At 37.2% G+C, this 21,095-nt stretch overlaps 1 protein-coding gene across 1 annotated transcript; it reads right to left on the reverse strand.

The window, feature by feature from the left end:
* Nucleotides 1-1,545: 1,545 nt before the first annotated feature.
* Nucleotides 1,546-18,278, reverse strand: LOC139962166 (uncharacterized). Its single transcript, XM_071962126.1, has 4 exons — nucleotides 17,013-18,278; nucleotides 11,686-12,031; nucleotides 8,077-8,292; nucleotides 1,546-7,723 (listed from the first exon to the last, which is right to left on the reverse strand). Exons 2-4 carry the CDS (start codon nucleotides 11,948-11,950, stop codon nucleotides 7,344-7,346), a joined length of 861 nt encoding a protein of 286 aa, XP_071818227.1. The 5' UTR covers nucleotides 11,951-12,031; nucleotides 17,013-18,278; the 3' UTR covers nucleotides 1,546-7,343.
* Between the last annotated feature and the right edge of the window lie 2,817 nt (nucleotides 18,279-21,095).

Here is a 21,095-nt window from a genome sequence, read left to right on the forward strand (position 1 = left end):
CCATCTATACACAAATATTATAATGACAAAATAGTTTATTTTATTAAACTATTTTATTCCATTTTAATTTGTCTTACCTAAAAATCTATACTTTGATTTTTACTGGCATGCATTTACATGTATACATGCATTTGCTTCAGATATATATCTAATTTAATCTTTTTATCAGTTCCAATTACATGCATAATTAAGTGACTTTGATGTGTAAATTCGGTCATTTGCCGTGTATTTCAATTTCTGTGTATGAGGGTCCCACCAAACATGCAGTGCCCCGGGCCCTGCAATGTCTAACCATGTTGACATATGATCCGCGGAGGAACGCATATCCCTGACAAATATTTAGCTTGTCTATGCGAGACCAACATTGATCATTAACCGCCGTAAAAATAACTGATTATTATTATTTTCATTATTCTAGAGGAGAGCCGAGTTAGTTGCTTCCAGTGATTCATTTGAGGGAACACAAATCTTAATTGAGCTGATCTTGAACTCAAAATATACGGAGCCAGCTTTGTGTATTCGTCGACCTTTGCACTCAACAATGGGGGAAAACCCAGGACATTTTGGCTTCTTTGAAACTAACATTTTCATTGAATCCAACAATATTTGTTAACAATGAAAGAGAGGAAATATTTTGGTGTTTGAACTTCTAATGACCCGCAGACGAATGAACTGTAGAAGAGATTCTTATCGAATCTTTTGTGATATCATAGACCATGTGTGCGTTTACTCGAAAACCATTTCATTATCACTCTGAAACTAGACACAGTCCCATAGCTAAAATATCTCTAATATCGTTCCGCATGATTACTTCATGGTAGCCATTAATGCGATAACACTTTCTTAGAAATTAAATCGCCATGAAGGTTAATCAGATTATCTCTAGACCAAAACTGAAGAGACTTTTACTGGAGATTAGGAAGAAGATTCCATCGCTAAATGGTTTATGCTGGAGATTATACAAGATTAATTGAGCTCTGGTCAAGGGGATTCATTGCTTCAAAAGTGGACTGCATGCAGCCTTGCATGTAAAGTGTAATCAGATCGCGCGCGGTATTTTGCACGACACAGCATCATTGCTGGCTAATGACAGTTGCATGCGCATTTCAATCTGCTGGAGTATATCATTAACTCCCGGTCAGTTCTGTGCAGTTCAAGATATAGTGTGGGAAGTATAGGCCTACTGGTATCTGCTCAATAACCTGAAAAGGGACGTTCTGTTGTCAAAAGTCTTTTGCATTTCCGTACGCCCTGCATATGCAAAGATCAATAAATATACGCCAGGCGTGGATCCAGTGTGTCTAAGGGGTGTACTCCCTCCCCCTTCTTTCAACCTCACCCACAAACATATACACACCCACACACAAAGTCGCTATTAGCACAACCACGCATTTAACACTTATAATGGATCTAATCTATATTCTAAATATGGGAAGTCCTTGTAGACCACCTTCAGAGGCATAGCTGTCCACTTACTACACTCATCTATCTCCTATGGTTACTTATCTGAATACAGAACAATCAAAATAAAAATAAAATGAATAATATGGTGGTTTTCTTCTTTATTTACTAATAGTTATGACGATAAATTTATCCTTGTTTTATACATAATTTATACCACCTATTTATAACCTATACATTCAAGTTACATTATATTTCTTCGTGCGTTATAAAATAAATATCAGTCACTTACACTAATTTTACAAATCATGGTCATTTTGAAAATATTGTTCAATTCTCCAAACAGCCTCAATACATAGGAAGATTGATAGGCCTCGTCTCGTTTAGTTTAATGGTTTTAATATATTCTATAAGAATTATTCATATATCTCGTTTATGGTCTACACTCAAGGTCATTTCTGAACAAAATAATGTAACCATTTAGCTTAATCGATAATATTATTGTAAACAAAAAGTTTATTTCGTAAATTTGATGTTAAGTTTTATGAACAACTTATATATATAAATTGCTTCAAAGGATAGAATAGATGAATCAAACAAGAGGGATAAGTTACTTCCGTAAAGATACGAACATCTCGTTGCTATGGGTAGGCGTATCTATCCTATCGTTCATTTTATAATACACTCATGTTCATAACTATTGTATCAGCTTTACAACCCATGAGATGAAAGTAGAACAGTTTAGAAGATTAAAACAACGGGATGAAGGATACATAACATTAACTTGTCAATAAACATCCATGATATAACACCTGTTAACCAGTGGCGTAGGAAGGTACTTTTGAGTGGGGGGAGGGGGGCTGAAGACTGATGGCCGGCCTCGGGGAGGGGTCTAGGAATTTTTTGCATTTCCAGGTGGCCTCAGATGCAATTTGGTGCAATATAGCACACTTCAACACCCAATCCAATTTGTAAACTTAATTTTGTATTTTCACCATGGCCTTAGATGCAATTTGGTGCTCCAAATGAGATTTTGTTCTCATTTGAAAATGAAAAAGGGGTTTTCTGACTTGCGAACCGGGGGGGGGGGGGGGGGCGGAATGATACTTCCGCCCCTCCACATTTTTTACTGGGGGGGGGGGCTGGCGCCCCCAGCCCCCCCGGTTCCTACGCCCTTGCTGTTAACTGTAAGTTCATTCACGTTGCCATATGTATTTGAACTAATGTATGAACATATCTCGGATAAAACGGCAAGCAGGGGTTGAATGAACATTTCATCAAGTTGCTTAGCATATATTCATCTTCTTAATGACAAATATCTGAACTCTTACTCAAATGTGTACAGTACTTGACGATTCTTATATCTCACTATTCAGAGCAAATATTAAAACAGTTGATATAAGTCAGATGACCCTTTCATATGGATTTGCATATATTTAGGTCTAACCTAATTTGCATATATCACTCAAGATGAAGATCATACTCATCAATTCAGCTGCTTTCAGTAATGTAAACAAAATGTAACACATCTTTAATTTGTAAAACTAATTATCCACGTATAATTATTATTGACATACTAGCCTACTTAATGTTATCTTTTATAAGTCATTAACAATGATGTTTAAAATTCTATCGTTGAAGACTGACCATAAGCGTTCTGTATTTGGGTTTCTAGCATATTTACTGGCATAAAATGCTGATGAACTGTCATTGTCCATCATATATAAACCAATTGAACATTCCATGTTACTATACCGCTTAATAGAATAAGCGCTAATTAAATTTGATAATTACATCTATTTGATTTATCTTATTTTAATTCTATTTATATATCAAACTCGATTTCGGCCACTAGCTTCTTCGTTCTTTTATTGATGAGTCTAACAACGCATATATAAGAGGAATTAACACATAACGAACACACCCATACACATATAATAAGCACATGCATACACATATAATAAACATATGTATACAATATAATAAACACATATACATACACATAAAAATATATATAAACATATAATAAACTTAACGTACGTTAACAAATATACGGATGAAAAGACAGCCTAGCACATAATAAAAAAATCCCAACAAAGCATAGGCTAAAACGTTTAAGGTAAACAGCCTAACACGTTATGATAAAACATAGCCTATCACACAATATACACTGCAGACTATCACCCATTATAAACAAAGTCGATAACATATACAATGAACACTCTTGTCCAATTTCAATCAAAGGAATTTAGTAGATTATAAGATAAGTTAATATCCCTGTAAAATGTATACAATACCAATTCTCTCAGAATGAACGTTGTTCTTGGTATAATTGTAGTTGCCAACTTGAGTTTTTAACAGGTTTAAATGTCAGAAGAATTGGGTACCAAATTTTAGCATGCTAAAACTTACTAGATTATATCAAAAGTATTTTCGTTGAGGTTCTGTTCTCCGTATATTTGGCCCAGCCCATTGAGGATTGTTAGAACAGACAATCAAAGTGGCTAAGTGTGATTAAATATTCTGAGAATAACATTCAAATGCTTGTTGTACCTTTCACCATTATCTGAATTTCTAGCAGATTTTCGGGTTATGCCGATGGCCTTTAATGTTCATGTTTAATTTGAAGCGGTAGATGATATGTTTGTAGTGCATCGACTTATAACGAGCCCCATTTCTTTCATTATTTATGAACAAACACTAAGCCAATAAAGCAACAAAACAAAAAAAAAAAAAAACTAACTATCGCATCCAAATATAATATGCATCTTCCTCGCTTTCTGTTTAAATATTTTTCTTTTAATTTAACCATATCTATTTTTATGGAACTCAATTTCGGTGATGACATTATCGGTTGGTTTTGGCGTTCATGCCATGATTTTGACGGCATAGACATATAATATAAAGCATATCATTACAAACCATAATTACATTGAGAAAAAAAAATACCCTGTGAAATATTTCAGGTCTGTCTATCTATATTCTATATTAAATATCTATATTAAATGTTAAAACTTAACATTTAATGCGTTTCTCTCAATCTACAATTACTATATTGGTATATTCATTTGTATAATGACTTTCAACGTTTCTAAATTCACATAAGAAAAGAATAAAAGTATAGGTACGGATTAAGCACATTATATAACCTTCTGTTACAACAAAATGAGAAATGAAACTGGGGGGGGGGGGGTGGGGGACAGAGTGCTTGTCTCTCAATTTCATTAGTTTTATGTGTCCCTGGTCTGTATCCTATTTGTCCAGTTCGCTTTGAAGAATATCCTGCTAATAATCGAAACTTCATTCCCTCTAACTTTCATATATTCATATAGGCCTATTCATATATTTACCTATATACACACACGATTCTTTCTGCGGCATAGATAAGCAGCTTGCTAAAACTATTGTTCTTTCATTTATTTATTTACATCTTGTCTATTTGTTCTATTCTTGTTTGTCGCTAATTCTGTGTTTCTTTTTCTTTTTCTAATGGCATTGTTAAGGCTGACCGAGCCAGATAATAGCTGCATACACCCTAAAATAACTATACAGCAGAAAAAATCCTTAGGTTGAAATAGTATATCGTTGATGATCACGGTCAAAGCACACGATGAGCCATTAAACCCAATACAGTAATTGACAATAATCTGTTATATCTTTATAAAAATTTACTCGTAAAATTCTATATATGGCTTGGGAATCCATATGACTGATATATCTGTTGATTTCAAGGGAATTTACTCTGTTTACAAACGAGAGAAAGAAATGCACAAGAGATGAAGGGGAAAAAAAAACAATTGGTGACATATGGTCATTATATACGGTCGCTTGAGACCATCTGGTAACAATTGTTAAAGTAATGCACTCATCGATTGATTATTACATTCAAAATATCAATATTGTTCTGATTTATAAAAAAAAACACCACACTATGTCTTTGAATTTTTATGCGATGAAAAGTTCTTTCTTTCGATGGAGTTGAAAATTGAACAAGGGAGGTCACGTTTACCGTTAGATCGTAGATCTTTCTCGACGTTACAATTTACGTATCTACAGATTTAAAAGTATTCAATTCACTAGATTGTTGTATCGCTATGAAATCCCCACTGATTTTAATGGATTTTTGTATCTAAAAGGGACACACTGAAGAGTGAAGGAACTGAAATTTCACATCTATTTCTTCTCTCCAGAGAGAGAGAGAGAGAACCAGTTATTTTGTAGAATGGACACCAACAGAAGACCTAAACCATTCATTCGAGAGAGAAAAAATATCGAATTTTCTTCTCTGTGACATCATCATCGATAAATCGTTAAAAAAACGCAAAGCCTGGCAGAAATAAAAAATATACAGCTTGCTGTTCAGTAAACCTTTTGTAGCGCCGAGCTGCACGACATAAATGATATGTAAAAAAAGAATAGAAACTTGGTCACCGCCAATAAACTTGAGTAAAACCGGAATAGAATTAGTTTCTATGTATATACTCTTTGTAAACTATTTCTATATTATATGTATACCCTTTGTAAACACTCTATATTGGTATGGAAAGTTCGGTAAACAAGAAGAGAACAAGTCATTAAAAGTGCTTCGATCTCATAAAGAATATGTAAGAATGTAATATGTTTGACACGAATTATATACCTGTGTATTGACACAATGAGCGGAAACGGATTAAATTTCCGCTTTAAAAACTATTGTTTTTGGGAAGAAGAAAGAACAGGTTTTGGGTGAAAATTTGAAAAGCGTGGTTATTGATTCGGAGGGAAGTACTTGGGCGTATATGAATGAGATACTTTCTGGTACATAGTGATATGTAGATTGTAGAGGTGGGTTTCACCGTGGGGTGGGGGAGGGGGAGAGGAAGAGAAGGGGTTGCATACGGGGAGCTACGTAGACGTTTTGTCTCTTATGCCTGGGTCATATCCAAATAAATACTGTTATTTATAAAGAACATTCAAAATTGTATTTTGGTACTACCCCAAATATGTTATATTCCAATCAATATCTCATCTTTCCAAATTTTTGCAAATTGTTCATTTCTTTCATATTATTTAAATATTTCTTGTTGTGTATTTTGTGTACTGCAGTTACGCCATTCATAATTTCGGACTTGGTATAATATGTAAATACGATTTTCTTATTTGGATGTTTTGTTATAAGCTGTTTTTGTCAGTTTCTGCATATCTACGACTGTAGATAATATTAAGTTGTACGATATACTGGTTGAAATTTTATATAAAGTTAATAATAAATTCCATACGTTAGCAGAAATAAGTGCTATCATACAGTCTGTTTTACCCTCCAAATGACCATCACAAACGTTGGAAGAAGATAACGCCCTTTGAATAAGGCAATAACTATACATATACATCCGGCCATATATGAGCATATCGCTCCTATACGTACCAAACGTTGCAACGATTCATGTGAAAGCTCATGACATAAACGCAGATCACAAGTTCTAGTTATCACCAATCAGGATATTCCTATCATGATTACCGCAGAGCACGAGACCTATCTATATAGCCAATCAAAAGCCTCCATTCATTATGACCTCGTGGGAAAAGATCTAAAAATAACACATTAGAAGCACTATTTTTTACAGCCCCAGATCGCAAGACCTAACTGTAGCCATTCAATTGCCTCGATTCATATAACCTCAGACATCAGACCACAAAACAACCAATCAGAAACCTTGTTACATTACAACCTCTAATCACAAGACCTAACTATAACCAGTCAGAAACTTCGATTAGTTAACACAGCAAGAAATCCGATTGGATTTATCCATTCTGTCTGTCGTCATGGTAAACGAGTCACGTGTTCAGATTTCACGTATTCGTCTCCCTCACCATACACCTCAATCCATTCTGGATTGTCTTTGAAACCTCCATTCAGTATCTTTCCTGTGTTGGGGTATCTTTACATAGCCTATCGGTTAGGCCTATCCGCCACTTTCCCACGAGGGTAACTCAGGTAACTCGTGTAATGTAACGTTCCTGATGTGTTTCACCACACTATCACATTTTATATTACACGCCACTTGTTTTATCGCACATTGCTGGATATCTGGAACTTTCCTTACAGGTTTAGGGTCGTATGATACTACTTCTGGTGACGTCATGATCTGTGTCGTCGCTAGTTCCGTGGTCATCAACTCTGTAGTGAGACTATTCGTTGTTAAAGCTGTCGTCGTGCTTTGTATTACATTAAATGCTAACGGTTTATATGCAGGAGCTACTGTCGTCTGTGTATCTGCAAAGCATGGAGGATCAGTTTTTCTTGTATCAGGTGGCTTACTCTCGACAACTGACGGCGTCATAGCTAAAGAAATATAAATAAAGATGTTTCGATTAGGGATAAGCTCATAAAAGAGGGGGGGGGGGCAGTTGACTGTCAGATACGACGAGAAAAATATTCATAAGGGGAGGGGGTGACCCCCTCCCCATTGAGAATTTTTTGAAGTTAAGCAATGCCTAGATGCAAAATGGTGCTATATTTCTCAATTTTGTAGGTTACAATAATGCTTTAAAAATGACCCAAATATAAGTTTTCCAGAAGCAACACTTGATTAAACTGAGTCACTAGTAGCTGTCCCATATGTTGACACGCTAATCTGAACATTGATATCATCTTTTTGAATCTGAACATTGAAAAGAATATGGTCAGAAACTCACGTTTTCGGTTTTGATAGCATTTGTCCATATGCAGACGTTCGAAACGTCGTTTTCCCGCCAAAACCGCTTTGCAACTGGTTGCGCACTGACGGCAGCCATTTCTAAACGTTCTGGGATTGGAATGGTCTGTTTGATTCGAACCACACCGTCGGAAGAGAGGAAGCTTCGAACACGGTCGATGAGTACATATTACCGACTTGAATATTTTCCTTTTCACTGTAAAAAAACAAAACAATAAACAAAAATTTCCGTTGAGCAATATTCTCTGGGAAATATATTGGGTAATCTTTGACCAATAACAATGAAATTTATCATTCTTATAATTTCTTACACATATCGATTTATCTCCTTATATCAAATTTTATAACCATTCTTTATCCAGAATTTATGTCAAACGTTGTCAACAACTTCATGTATGTATAGTATATGATAATCACAGCTTAGACACGCGGCCATTCGTGACACTTTAAACGCCACCCGAAGTGCAAATGAAAAACGCAAACTTTTCATAGTAAAAGAATTATTAAATTTGGGCTTAGGGTACCTGGTTTAGTTTTAAGGACATAAATATGAAACTGTGTAACTGAATTCGTGTTGTCGATATTTGTGGCATATATACCCAATTGACGTCAGAAATGCGGACGGTACTGTACGGTAATAGTCACCAGATGGTTATAGTACATATTAAACTATACCATACGTATACTCAGGCACCATAAAGAACATTATAATGTCGTATGCTTAAAGCAGTTTAAAAACCATCGGTATTGGCGCCAAAATATTGGGTTGTGAAAAAGTTTTCAAAAGTACGTTGCTGGAATTTATATCATTGCCAGACAATAATAAATTCTGAATTGGAAAGTTTATTGCTTAACTGACTCTTCAAACAAATTTGATGGCACGAGTGAACACTATTTGAGTTTCTGTATTTGAGGGTAGGAACACATTGTAGCTCTAAAACTAAATGATCAGATCTTACAAACTAAGCACGTTTTTCGGAGGTTCATGGTAAATTTCTTCAAATCGTGTGGTTACTCAAACTATGTGATGAAATGCATGTGAAACTCCTTCCACAAATGCTCACCATATATGCATGAAGCAAAGTGTGAACAGAAAATTATATTGGAAAATAATGAGCATAGTTTGAAGAGCAACCAAAAGTATCCACAGACAGTGCAACTGCGAGATTGGAATCACTGTGATATGAAACATACAAACTGAGTTTATAACAATTTGTAATCATTTATATTTTGGAATTGCATGTAATCAGAAGCCACTGTACCTTCTTCAACGTGCAACCGGCAATCCACCGAAAGGAAAATTTCAGACAATTTTAAAATTCATTGTGATTAAGTAAGTTAGTTATATGGGGCTATAACTCCTTGACTAAGTTGGTTTAGATTGTGCTTGCAAGAAAATCACAACCTCATGACAAGATTTATTCAGAACTTTACTAGAACGAAAGATAAACAGCTTTTTGCCAAATAAACGACAGAACTATTTTGCTGTGACTTGGTCCACTTTCATCGTGTTATTATATATTAAAAAATCACTAATTTCATCGTTCTTTCATTATGATTATTATGATTATTATTTCTTTGTTAGTTAGATTCATTATGTAGCTTTAAGGCGTATAAGATCCATTTTTTTACGGTGACTACTCTGACAAGGATACAATTTTGATTAAGCCACTGTACCGAGGTCTCTATGCCTTTTGTTTATTATTTTAATCTACGATCATCATCCAGCACCGGGTTCATTAACAACATATGAGTAATTAGCTCAACCACTCTGACGTCATCACAAGGCTCGTGGAATGTCTGTTATGTGGGGGATGACGGGTATGCGTGCAGTGAGAGAGGAATCCTAAACACCTGGACTAGGAAGCTCTAACAGCTCCATGTCTGTGGTTAGGTACTTGGGTGGGGAGAGGGAGGGTGGGGAGGGGGGTTAATACGGAGGGAAGTTCAGGAGGAGGTGTCGTGGTGGTGATTTGGGTACGTCGTTAGTTCGGCAGTATCTTCCATGTTGTACATTAACCATTTGTTATAGACATGTCAGTAGTCAGGAATAGGTTTGACAAACGTTATTATTCATGCTTGCCGTCGTGAGATACTGTGTTTATAAGGTGTTACTAGTAAGGTGTCAGTTAGATACTGATCTCTTCTAACCTGCGATCTCCACTCAAAACAATAGGCTTCTTGATCTCAATATGGGGCGTATTCCATATAGTTCCTATATACACATACACAACCGAACGATCCATCCATGTGTTTCATAACAAGCAAACAGTTAGGGCGTCACACATATGCTAAATTATATATAAACACACATAAACACATGCATGCCACTATAATTGAAAATGTTAAGATTAACATGGAAATAAAAAAAAAGTAATAGTAATAATAATGATACGTGCTTAATTGTAGCATTTGACCACGACTCGTAACTACACCACGCGCATGCGTGGTTGTATACCTTGTCATACAATAGGTTTTTTTTATCATCGATCGTTTTTGCCGTCATGTGACCCAAACTTAGAACATTTGTAGCCTACAAGTTACACGAGTACAACTAACTGCACACGTATATTGGCATATAGGCATGTTATAGCCATATATAGGCGAATCCAAGGGAGGGTGTGTGTGTGTGTTATTATACACCCCTCCCTCCCCACAACCCTATATAGGCGAATCCAAGGGAGGGTGTGTGTGTTATTATATACCCCCTCCCTCCCGACAACCCTACGCAAAACGAATTGAAAGTAGTTGTTTGCACCACCGTGTGTGTAAACCTATAATAATGGGTACCACGTCTAAGAGGTTTTTTCTCTGGGGGAAGGGGGTGGGGATCGATCCCCAGATCGCCATACATGGTCACCTTCAAGACCATAGGGCCACACCATAATCCTACATCCGCCCCTGATATAGGTTTTCATACATGGCCTACAGGTGATACAGATCAATACAGTGAGTTCCATATTCAACTGTACAGTTGCAGCCACATATGTCTATGTCAATTTTATCGCGAAAAACTAATTTATGAAATTGTCTTCGATCCAATTTGATTAAGTGTCGGCATAGGAAGAGATTGATGAGTTACTCATGCTTTAACGCACAACTTCATTTGCTGGGATTTTTATATCATAAATTTTTGGTAATATAATTATCTAGCACGAGAGGGGTTGTCATACAATTTGTTCAAATTATTTTGCAGCTGAAAATGACTTCAAACATTTTATTGTACATGTGACTTCACCAGCATATCATTCAAAACGAACGAACACTTTACTCCAGCAACTCTAGAGAGAACAGATAGGCATGTATATGCACAGACTGATAGAAGAACATACGTAAAGACAAACAGACATCGATAAAGAGATCGACAACTCCTTAACAATTATAAAGTCCAACATATTTATATTTTTAAGTTTACAGATTATACGAAATACACTAGTGAATTCCGTACTGCGTAACCAGGGAGCAGACCCCCGTTACAATACAGATACCATGCATGTATCTATAACCAGAACAGAAAATTTACTATATATTAATTTTTTTTTCTCAAAAAGTTGAATAAATCAATAAAAATATAAAAAAGTATATTTACGATGATTATTTGTCGCCACTTTTTCTTGCAGCCACCTCAAAGCACCAAGACATCCCTGTCTATCAGCTTGGAAGATCAACTTTCCTTTCTGGCAATCTGGTATGAAAAACCGCTGGAATCGATGATGTATCATCTTGTACGTCTCCTCTGTTTGCCTATCGGTGCAGTGGGGTCTGTCACTGATCCCAAACCTCCCACCGGATCCAAGGAGAGGCAGGATGGAGGTGATGAAGCTAATGAGAGGCAGAGGGACCAGAATGTTCATCTCAGAGGAAGACTGCAGTAGGTCAATCTCTCGCAAGGTTTAGTATGTACAGAGAGGGTATATATAGGTCAGTCTATATATCTGTGGTGTGAAAAAGAAAGGTATGAAGTTATATATAAAAGAGGGAAAGTAGCAACTTGTATCTGGTGACGCCATTAATGACGTATAAACCCATAAGGCCTATTCAATGTTTTACACTGTAAAGTCTCTTTATATGTGAATTATGTAGTATAACGCGACTCGGATTTACATACTGCAGGTGTATACGACGCCCCTGGATGTTCCCGGTTCACACGTATTTTCAGCAGGAGTGCCGGGATAATCTAAAGAACGCAGCGTAACATAGAATCAAGTGGTTTTCATGTTGGTCTTTAACTATAAGGTTAAGAATGTAATCTGAAGGGAGAGAGAGATAGAGACATGAAGTTGCCAACCTATAACCAACGACTTTGAGGGAATAAGCTGAACAGCGTGTAGTCGGTGTATAGAGACACTCTGGGTGATCAACTCAAGCTGTTAAGGCACCACTGCACACAGCTTGGTGTATAAAGCAACAATGTTTAGAAAGATTATGGGGGCAAAAAAAAAATCACGTTTTCATTTTATACCATATAAAAAATTGTATTCTAGCGGTACAAGTAGCATGATAATAAGCAAGCCCTTACGAGGGAGAGATACATACATTGTTGTCATGGGTTACAGTCCCGGGTTTCGGGTGCAATTAGGAGGTTCAAATGATACTTAAAGACATATGAAAGCTTAAAAGGGGCCTAATTGTCCTTTGGACCCGGCCTGGCTCACCAGGCAACTGCCAGTACCAATTCTAGAATTTTCTGAGTAAAAACGTTTAAAAAACATTGGCCGTTATCGATCAATATTACTGGACTATATAGTCTAGTACGCAGAAACGTTAGGATCAATGACTCAAAAAGAGCATAAAAAATTGTGAATAGAAAAACTGAATCAAAATTCGTGGCTTCATGTGACACGTTAACATTACCATTGAAACAGATATAATTAGAAATGGTATTGAATTTCCTCCTCGGGTGCTCTGTTGTTTATTTGAAACGATATTAACCCACCAGTTTAGGTTTGTATGAACATTTTGAGAAATATTTTGATAGAGCAGGTGAATTGAGGAACCGCCGCGACGTCAGTATCGATTTTGACTTAAATGACGATACTAGTGATTAGCATATGCTAAAGCCAGACACTTCATCTTGAAAAGAAAGACAGGGAAATATATAAAGAAACATGACACCCTTTAATCTTTCGTGTTTTTTTTTCTTACTGTCACAGCTCAGCCCTAAATTCGTAGAGGTTTCGATCGAAGGCTTGAATATGTAATTCCTTTCTTCTTGACTAAGTTACAAATACGATGTTGTACTGTTATGAGTCTGATGTGATTCACCATTTGGATAAATGGAAGGAAATCAAATCATTTCTGTAAATAAATTCTTTTATGATCGACACTGTATAGGCATGTAGTACTCGAAGCTGTCCTGTACTCCTATAGGAGTACGTTGTTCTGTACTCATAAATCGAACACATTTTTCTCAATGTACTGACAAGCGAGTACACTTTTGTACAGGTTCTCGAGTACATTTTTCTGTACTGGTAGTCATGCTTTTGTACTCGGTATTCATACAGGGAAAAGCAAAACTTATGTACTTCGTACTCGGGATTTTTGTAATCAATTATATATATTACTCGTATTTTGCATATTATATACTCTTACACATAATTTCGTACTACAATATCTCTTGCGCTGGCACTAAAATACAATATTCCTGAATGATGCTAAAAAGTATATTCTCTGTAATAAATGGATTTTCTACGTTCGGTGACTATCGATTCACAACTATAGAGTTTTGCCGATAGGCCTTAAAACTTCACGCTGTGAAAAAGTTTCGACTTAATACTGAAACAATATCGACGAAACATTCATAATCCAAATTCTGTGATTTAAGCTTTTTGAGAAGTTTCATAAGTGAGAGCTTTATTGATGTCTCCTTTAGTTCGCTTGGAATTTTACGACAAGAGCTCATCCCTGCGGGGTTACTTTCTCCGTTATCCGTGCTGCAGGGAAGCTCTCTGCTGTTGAAAGTCTTGACACAGATTCAATTTCATTTCTCAGAACTTAAAAAGTTGGTGAGAAAATCATATCCGCAAAAACAGAGAGATACGTGCGGAAAATGCAACTTTTCTAGTTATGAAGATGAAACTATCTGTGGCGGCATAGATAAGCCTGCAGGTTTTGCTTGTAATAAGTGTAAGAAAGGCAAAGCCTCTACCGCAGTTTAAAATAGTATAAACATCTCATTACGCATCGTGTGAAATTTGCCTTTGGTTACACGGTAAGCATCAATTAAATCGGTTTTTAAAAACTTGTTAAAATGAGATGTGAAAGGATCAAAGTATCATGCTCTCTTATCTGGCCTACAGGCTTAATTGTGGGTGGTATTTGCGAAAAACAAAATTTAATCCTTTTTGACTTTTTCACCCATTAGTCAGGAATCTTCCATCCGCAGCAACATGTTAGGTAAACTGTATTCGCCACCTCCCCCCCCCCCACCTCCCATAAGCACCCACTCACACACACCCAGCCTTACCATGCACACAGGCGGGTCAAGGATTTAACAAAGGAATGGCGTGGTCCTGGTGTCGTTAAAACCAACTGCGATGTAGGGGCTGTGGGAATCCCCCCCCGCCAAATTGTATAATTGTCAAATGGTGCATAATGATACATATTTAGACCATATTTAGGTCTATAATTAGGTCTACTGAACGCAAGGTTGTGCCAAATAGGCCTATACAACTTTTGTTAGTGAGGTTGGAAGGGGGAGGGGGAGGGGGTGTACAACCTTACACACATCCCCGGATCCGCGCCTGCTACTCCACGCAAATGCGATTGCCCTTTGTAGCTAGTGCTACATATAATAAATAGCTTTTTTCCACAGCACGTATAAACGGTGGAGATAAATTGGGAATTTCAAATATCGTTTCCTCTATTTAGTTCTACTCTATAGCTCTTTTTTTTTGCAGGATTATGCAAGCTATCCAATTCCAATAATTTTTGGTCAACTTTCACACAAACCAAAAGTGTTGCAAAAATGAAATTTTAAATACTGCAACCACGGCACTCATATAGCATGGCATAGCATAGCGAAATTTAAATTGTACCGACGAAGTCGTTTTTCATATAAAGTTTTTATATATATTTTTATATATAGTATAAAGTTTTTATATATATATTTAAATATACATAACCTATATATTGGATCTTATTCTTTCTTTTGACACTCTATATATGACTCTTGATTATTCTAAAACTATAGTTTCACTGAACTATAGTAAAATAGAAGCACAGCATGCTGGACACAATATACCCCACACCTTCGAGTAAGAATTCTATCAAATCCAAATAACAACGGTGACGAACAATACAAAAGATAAGTAAACAAAGGGATATCGTCAAAATACTGCGTTTGTGGAAAACTGCAAAGGTCGTTGTATAGTTCTTTTATAGGGAAAAAAATCTGTGTAAGTATGTGTAGGTATATACGTATACTATAAATTTCATTCATTATAAAGCAGATTGTTCATGTACAATCAATGAATGGTGTTTGAAGGTTTGATCTAAATAGAAATGCTGACTGGTTTTGAAGTCGGTCTGTTTCAGTCCTATCAAGCAGGCAGGGACATGCTGAAGGGGAAGGGGACAGAGTGTGAGGGGGGGGGGACCATATTTGAGGGGCAGTCTGGGACGTGAGGTCAGGTGTCGTGGGAAGGAATTAAACTGGGTGAGGGGAGGGTGTGGGTGTAACGAACTTCAACCACTAGGACATAGTAACACATTGGTTGAAATAACATATCTGCACAACACTGTAACAGACAGGACTATTTTGGTTACCAGGCGCAACAAGATTCTGTGACGGGAGGGAATTTAGGCGGGGTGGGGGTGGGGTGGGATGGGAAGGTCACAGGGACATAACAGGAAGTTAACCTGATGATTACCACATTGTATAAGTGAACTCCTAACATACCCATTAACAGGTTTCGCTCCTCATTAGCAATCCTGACATTGCTCCCCCCCAAAGCTACATTTTGTTTAATATATAATTTGAAACTATTGTATGTTATTTTCCCTGAATTTGAGACCAAGGTTTAACTACCAGAAACTATGATAATCAGTGATATTACATCAGTAAATATCTAACAGAGTTCGGGAGGGCCGGCGGAGACCGTTTGTTACGAATAGTATATTAGAAATAAACCAGGCATGCATTTATTCAATAGCTAACTTCGACACCCCCCCTCACCCCTATTGTCCCTGCGTCAGTGTATACGCTGATCATTGAAAGCCTTCATAACTAGTGTGTAGCCCAACCTAATTAGCTTTAAATCGACTCCCTATCTAGCATCGCTTAATTCTCTCTTTTCCGTAAATAACATTGATATATTTTCAAATGACACTACGCATAGGCCCTATACTGAACGTACACATTCCCCTTCACACTTATGAAGTGATCTCATTCGTTGCTGTTATTTCACCGATGCTCACAGGCACAGGTTGTAAATAATCCCGTGTATAGAGCCCTATCCACACCTCCCGACCCCTGCACCCCTGCACCTCCGTCCTCACCCCCTCCCCACCCCCGCCCCACTCCGGCGGTTGATCCCGGAATTATAAAAAGATAAGGTGTGTCCGAGAGAGATTGTTAACTCCCACGTAGGGGATCTGAGAACATCCTCCCCAGTTCTAGCGCAATTTGTTGCTATAAATACTTTGGAATGTATGAGTGATATGGAAAAGGGGCAGGGTTTCCCTACGACACCCTACACCGAGCCTGTATTCCCTACCCCTTCCTCCTCCCCTCCCCTCCCCTTCCCTTCCCGCACCACCTGGAATGGCGCCTACATTCCTACCCCCTCTCCTTACCCACCTCCTACCCCATCACCTTCCCCACCCGGCATATCAGAACGGTATGCGGTAGGGTACTCAACGGGATAAATTAGAATCCCTCATGGACTATAATGTCAACAACCATCATTGACTTACCTTGCAATAGTGAATTGTGTAAATACACTCAGTGCTATGGTGTTAGTCCAGGTATCTTGTTATAAATATGATAGTCCATTCAATCCTTCATTTACCGCAACACATATGGACTTGACAGTAGGACCGAGCAGACGACTCCGGGAGACTATGTCTAGCGAAAAAATATAAACAAGACCGCACAACTATGTCCAACATGATTGTTACTTTATAAGAAAACTAAACTTAGTAATCCAGGCACAAGAACATAAATGAACTCTTCCTTCCGTATATATAGATATGAATCCCAAGTCGATAATTTCAACTATTCTAGTTAATTTGGTCCAAAACACGAAAAAAAAAACACTCAACTGCAAACACGTTAACCTGAAAGTACCTTTTTTTTACCGCTTCGCTACAAATCTCCCCGATCGTTCTACCAGTAAGTGTTAGATGCTACAACCGTTATGCAATGGTTCTTTTATACTTTAAAGCTTAAACTTAGCAAATCCTTTAACAAAACTGCTTGACTGAGAGATTTTCCCCGTCAAAAGAAAAAAAAACGGAAAAGAGCTCTTCACTTGTGTTGTGTGTTGTACCACTCAGCATACAACTGTGGCACACTGGAAATAATTGGCGTTCCCAGGCTTCATTGTCATTCGGCTACTGAGGCTGCTCAAAGTGAAATAAAGTGAACTTGTGTAGGTGTATATACGCATTCAACACAGAAGCTTGACTTGCTGGAATCCAGTCAAAAGTTTTACAACAGCGCTTTATTAACAACTCCCGTGGTTACAGGACAGTGACCAACTTTTTGTACGAGTAATTCACTATTATAACCACTGCATAACTGCAATAGGACACAATCGTTTGTGATTTTCGTATATATCCAGAAATTCCCTTTTAGAGTTGCCTTTTATTTAAGTCTGTTTAATTGAAATCGTTCGAAATAGTAGAATATAGACCGTGCACGTCATGTATATAGGTCTATCCCATTGTAACAATTATACCGCGTGTAGGAGTGAAGCCATATATTATACTTCCAATGAAAACTGCATGGTCTGTATTCAATAAGTGGGTTGCTTTATTCGGTATAACGAATAGATCTGTGATTATTCAATTCAAACTCTCTCAGGTCCATAGATTCCGTTAAATGGGTCCTTACAGTTAGCCTATCTCTGTTTTGTATCACATAAAATTGAGGCTATAGATATCCACTGTATGAAACCTCGTTCGTTAACTACAACGTAATAGCAGTGGGAAAAAAGTAAACGAAATATTTTATCAACAACTTAATTGTGCACAAACTGACCAGAATAGTCTACCGTAGCCTGTGTAGATATACGGGCATTTGTGTTAACTGTTACGAAACAGGATGTCGGCGTATTAATCTAATTAAAAACAGCTGGTTTTATTTTTAACTACTAAACCTTATTAAGTATAACCGTGAGACGATACTTTCGGCAAGATCATCTTGCATAATTGTTTCCATAAATAGCTGATGTAGTGTTCTCCACGTTTACCCGTTGAAATGAATGTTGCCATGAGTATTCTAATTAATCTACTCATTTGATGAATATGGCATTTTTCAAATTAGTTTTATTTGCAAATGAGGGTAGGCATGTTATCGATATGCTTAATTGTACAGCCTAAGTTAAACTATGTATGTGTGTGTAGTGTGTTAGTCGGCGACTTTTCGTCAGTGACGTTGATAAAGCACCTGGTGTGACGCTTATGCTATATTCAGACTGAAACAGTATTTTGTACGCCCGTTGACGTAGATCTTAGGAGTATCGCAAGCCAGTTTAGACTTTATTCCCATATTAAAGAGTTATAATCATTTTTATAAAGTATTTAACTCTATCTTTAAAGTAGGCTATTTATAAGACCGAGTTAATAAACAAAATAGCTGTTCTTATACAAAATTGAGCCAGTCCAACTGAGTTGTAACAAGCAATTTGATTTTAACTTGGTAGAGTCGAGTAATAACCAGTTATTGTTCCTTACGCGAGTCACCACATCGACTTTACTCACTGTATTATCTCTCAGTGGTGAACGCTTCACAAACTTGTGTGCGAGTGAAGTGATTTTTGAAATTTATCGCCATGACTTCAGTGTTACAACTCAAGTGAAAGACCCGTATGGGTTAGTCTGTCAGCACTAGACACTGAATCTATATGCACTTAAACAGTTAAGTACAAAAAAGTACAAATGAGCAGGTTTTGTTGCTTAAACGTGCATGGCAATACCTGGAGGGCATATACACACACCGTATAATAGATTTACACAGGACTATACAATAGGTTCAACTTGTACTTGAAACTGATCCCCCGCAACGAGAAAGCGATACATACAAGCTACAATAATACAGGCAACAACAATGCAATTTGACAGACATTATAAGTAAAAATATATGCCACTGGCCTTGATTCTTTGTATTCTATCTTCGTGTTAGAAATGGCAACTCATGGGAGTTACAAGATTGACCTTCGTTAGGCGTTGCCATGGTGTTAATATTTTTGCTTGAATGGAATTTGTTTTATGCGAGCTCGCTGGATAATATCTTCTCTGGAATGTTATTCGGGGGTACGAAGATTACAAGGGAATTGAGGGTGAGCTCTTCTCACCCAGATTAAATTTAAAAAAACTGGTATCAGTTCTAATATGAGCATACTGAATTCCATCAGAAGATGACTCTTTTGTGATAGGTTGCAGGATATAAACTCATGTAAATTCATTTCGAATCATGCGTGGTTTATTGAATGTTACATTGAGGACCCTGGATAGGACAAGAGACTTGTAAGCCACTCCCTGGATGGAACGGGATAAATATTTATAGACATTGGTCCACAAAGTACAAACGAAGGTAACATCGGCGGGAAGGAAGACAAGGGTAAATTTATCTCCTGCCTGTTTTAAAACAACAGCCTTAGGTGGTGTTTGACATAATTCTGAAAACAGCGATGTATACTGTTTACATGTGCCCTCAATAATTCTATGTAGTGTACCGGTAGGTTTGTATCATCATCATCATCATCATCATCATCATCATCATCATCATCATCATCATCATCATCATCATCATCATCATCATCATCATCATCATCATCATCATCATCATCATCATCATCATCATCATCATCATCATCATCATCATCATCATCATCATCATCATCATCATCATCATCATCATCATCATCATCATCATCATCATCATCATCATCATCATCATCATCATCATCCTCGATTTAGCTTTAAAGGAGCACTCCAGACTTGTAGCATGTTTTAATAGTGAATAACTGAGGAGGCAAGCCGGAAAAGAAACATTACTATAGTACTCAGATGCTCATTTCGTATTGGACTATGATATCTCAACACTATGGTGTTTTGCTGACACTCATCCATTAATCAGATAATACGCTGCGAGTAGACTCTCATTCAATAAAAATCGACGTCCTTTAATTATATCAAATTTATGACAAACTCCCTTCTCTTCCCCGAGCTCCTCCGCTCTTCTTCAAACATGCTTTTATCTTTTTCCGAACCTTCTTCATAACCGAACGCATGGCAGTAACCTTGTCAAATAAAAACTCCACTGCTCTTACACTGTTTTACAACATGTGATCACATTATTAACATGTCAATAAAATATATTCTGGGATTCACTTACAACATTCTTCCGTGAACAGTGGTGAGATTTGTTAGTCTCGTGAAACACGAAGAGGGATTAAGGGACGTAACCTTATTTCACGCCTCTATAAAACAGAGAAGTGGCAGTTCAAATATTTTCCCCAGGTCAGTGGTAAAGGTTATTCTCTCTGTGTCATCGTTTGGCACAGTTTGCACAAAATCAGTTTTGTCTTTGGCTCCAGTCTATAGACTTACAGGACCGAATCAAGCCCCCCCCCCCCGGGGGTATCATAGTGTCATGAGGGTAAGAATGATTTCGTAAAACGAAACCTAGAATATTTTTGACGTTTTGGTCGCAAAATAATGAATGTTCGTGCTGGTGTTCGTGCTAGAAAGAGAGGGTTTACGATTGAGAGCAACAGATGAAGGCCATTGGAACCACCCACACACCCACCCACCAACCTCACCACATCCATC

This window comes from Apostichopus japonicus, chromosome 20 (genome assembly GCF_037975245.1).
Source record: "Apostichopus japonicus isolate 1M-3 chromosome 20, ASM3797524v1, whole genome shotgun sequence".
NCBI lineage: Eukaryota > Metazoa > Echinodermata > Holothuroidea > Aspidochirotida > Stichopodidae > Apostichopus > Apostichopus japonicus.

Excerpts from the sequence above, each read along its gene's own strand:
- LOC139962166 (XM_071962126.1), bottom strand. The coding sequence starts at position 11,950 with ATGAACATTCTGGTCCCTCTGCCTCTCATTAGCTTCATCACCTCCATC. Across the intron at positions 8,293-11,685 it reads AGTGGCGACAAATAATCATC|TGAAAAGGAAAATATTCAAG; the intron begins GTAAATATACTT and ends GTTTTTTTACAG. Across the intron at positions 7,724-8,076 it reads ATGCTATCAAAACCGAAAAC|CTATGACGCCGTCAGTTGTC; the intron begins GTGAGTTTCTGA and ends ATATTTCTTTAG.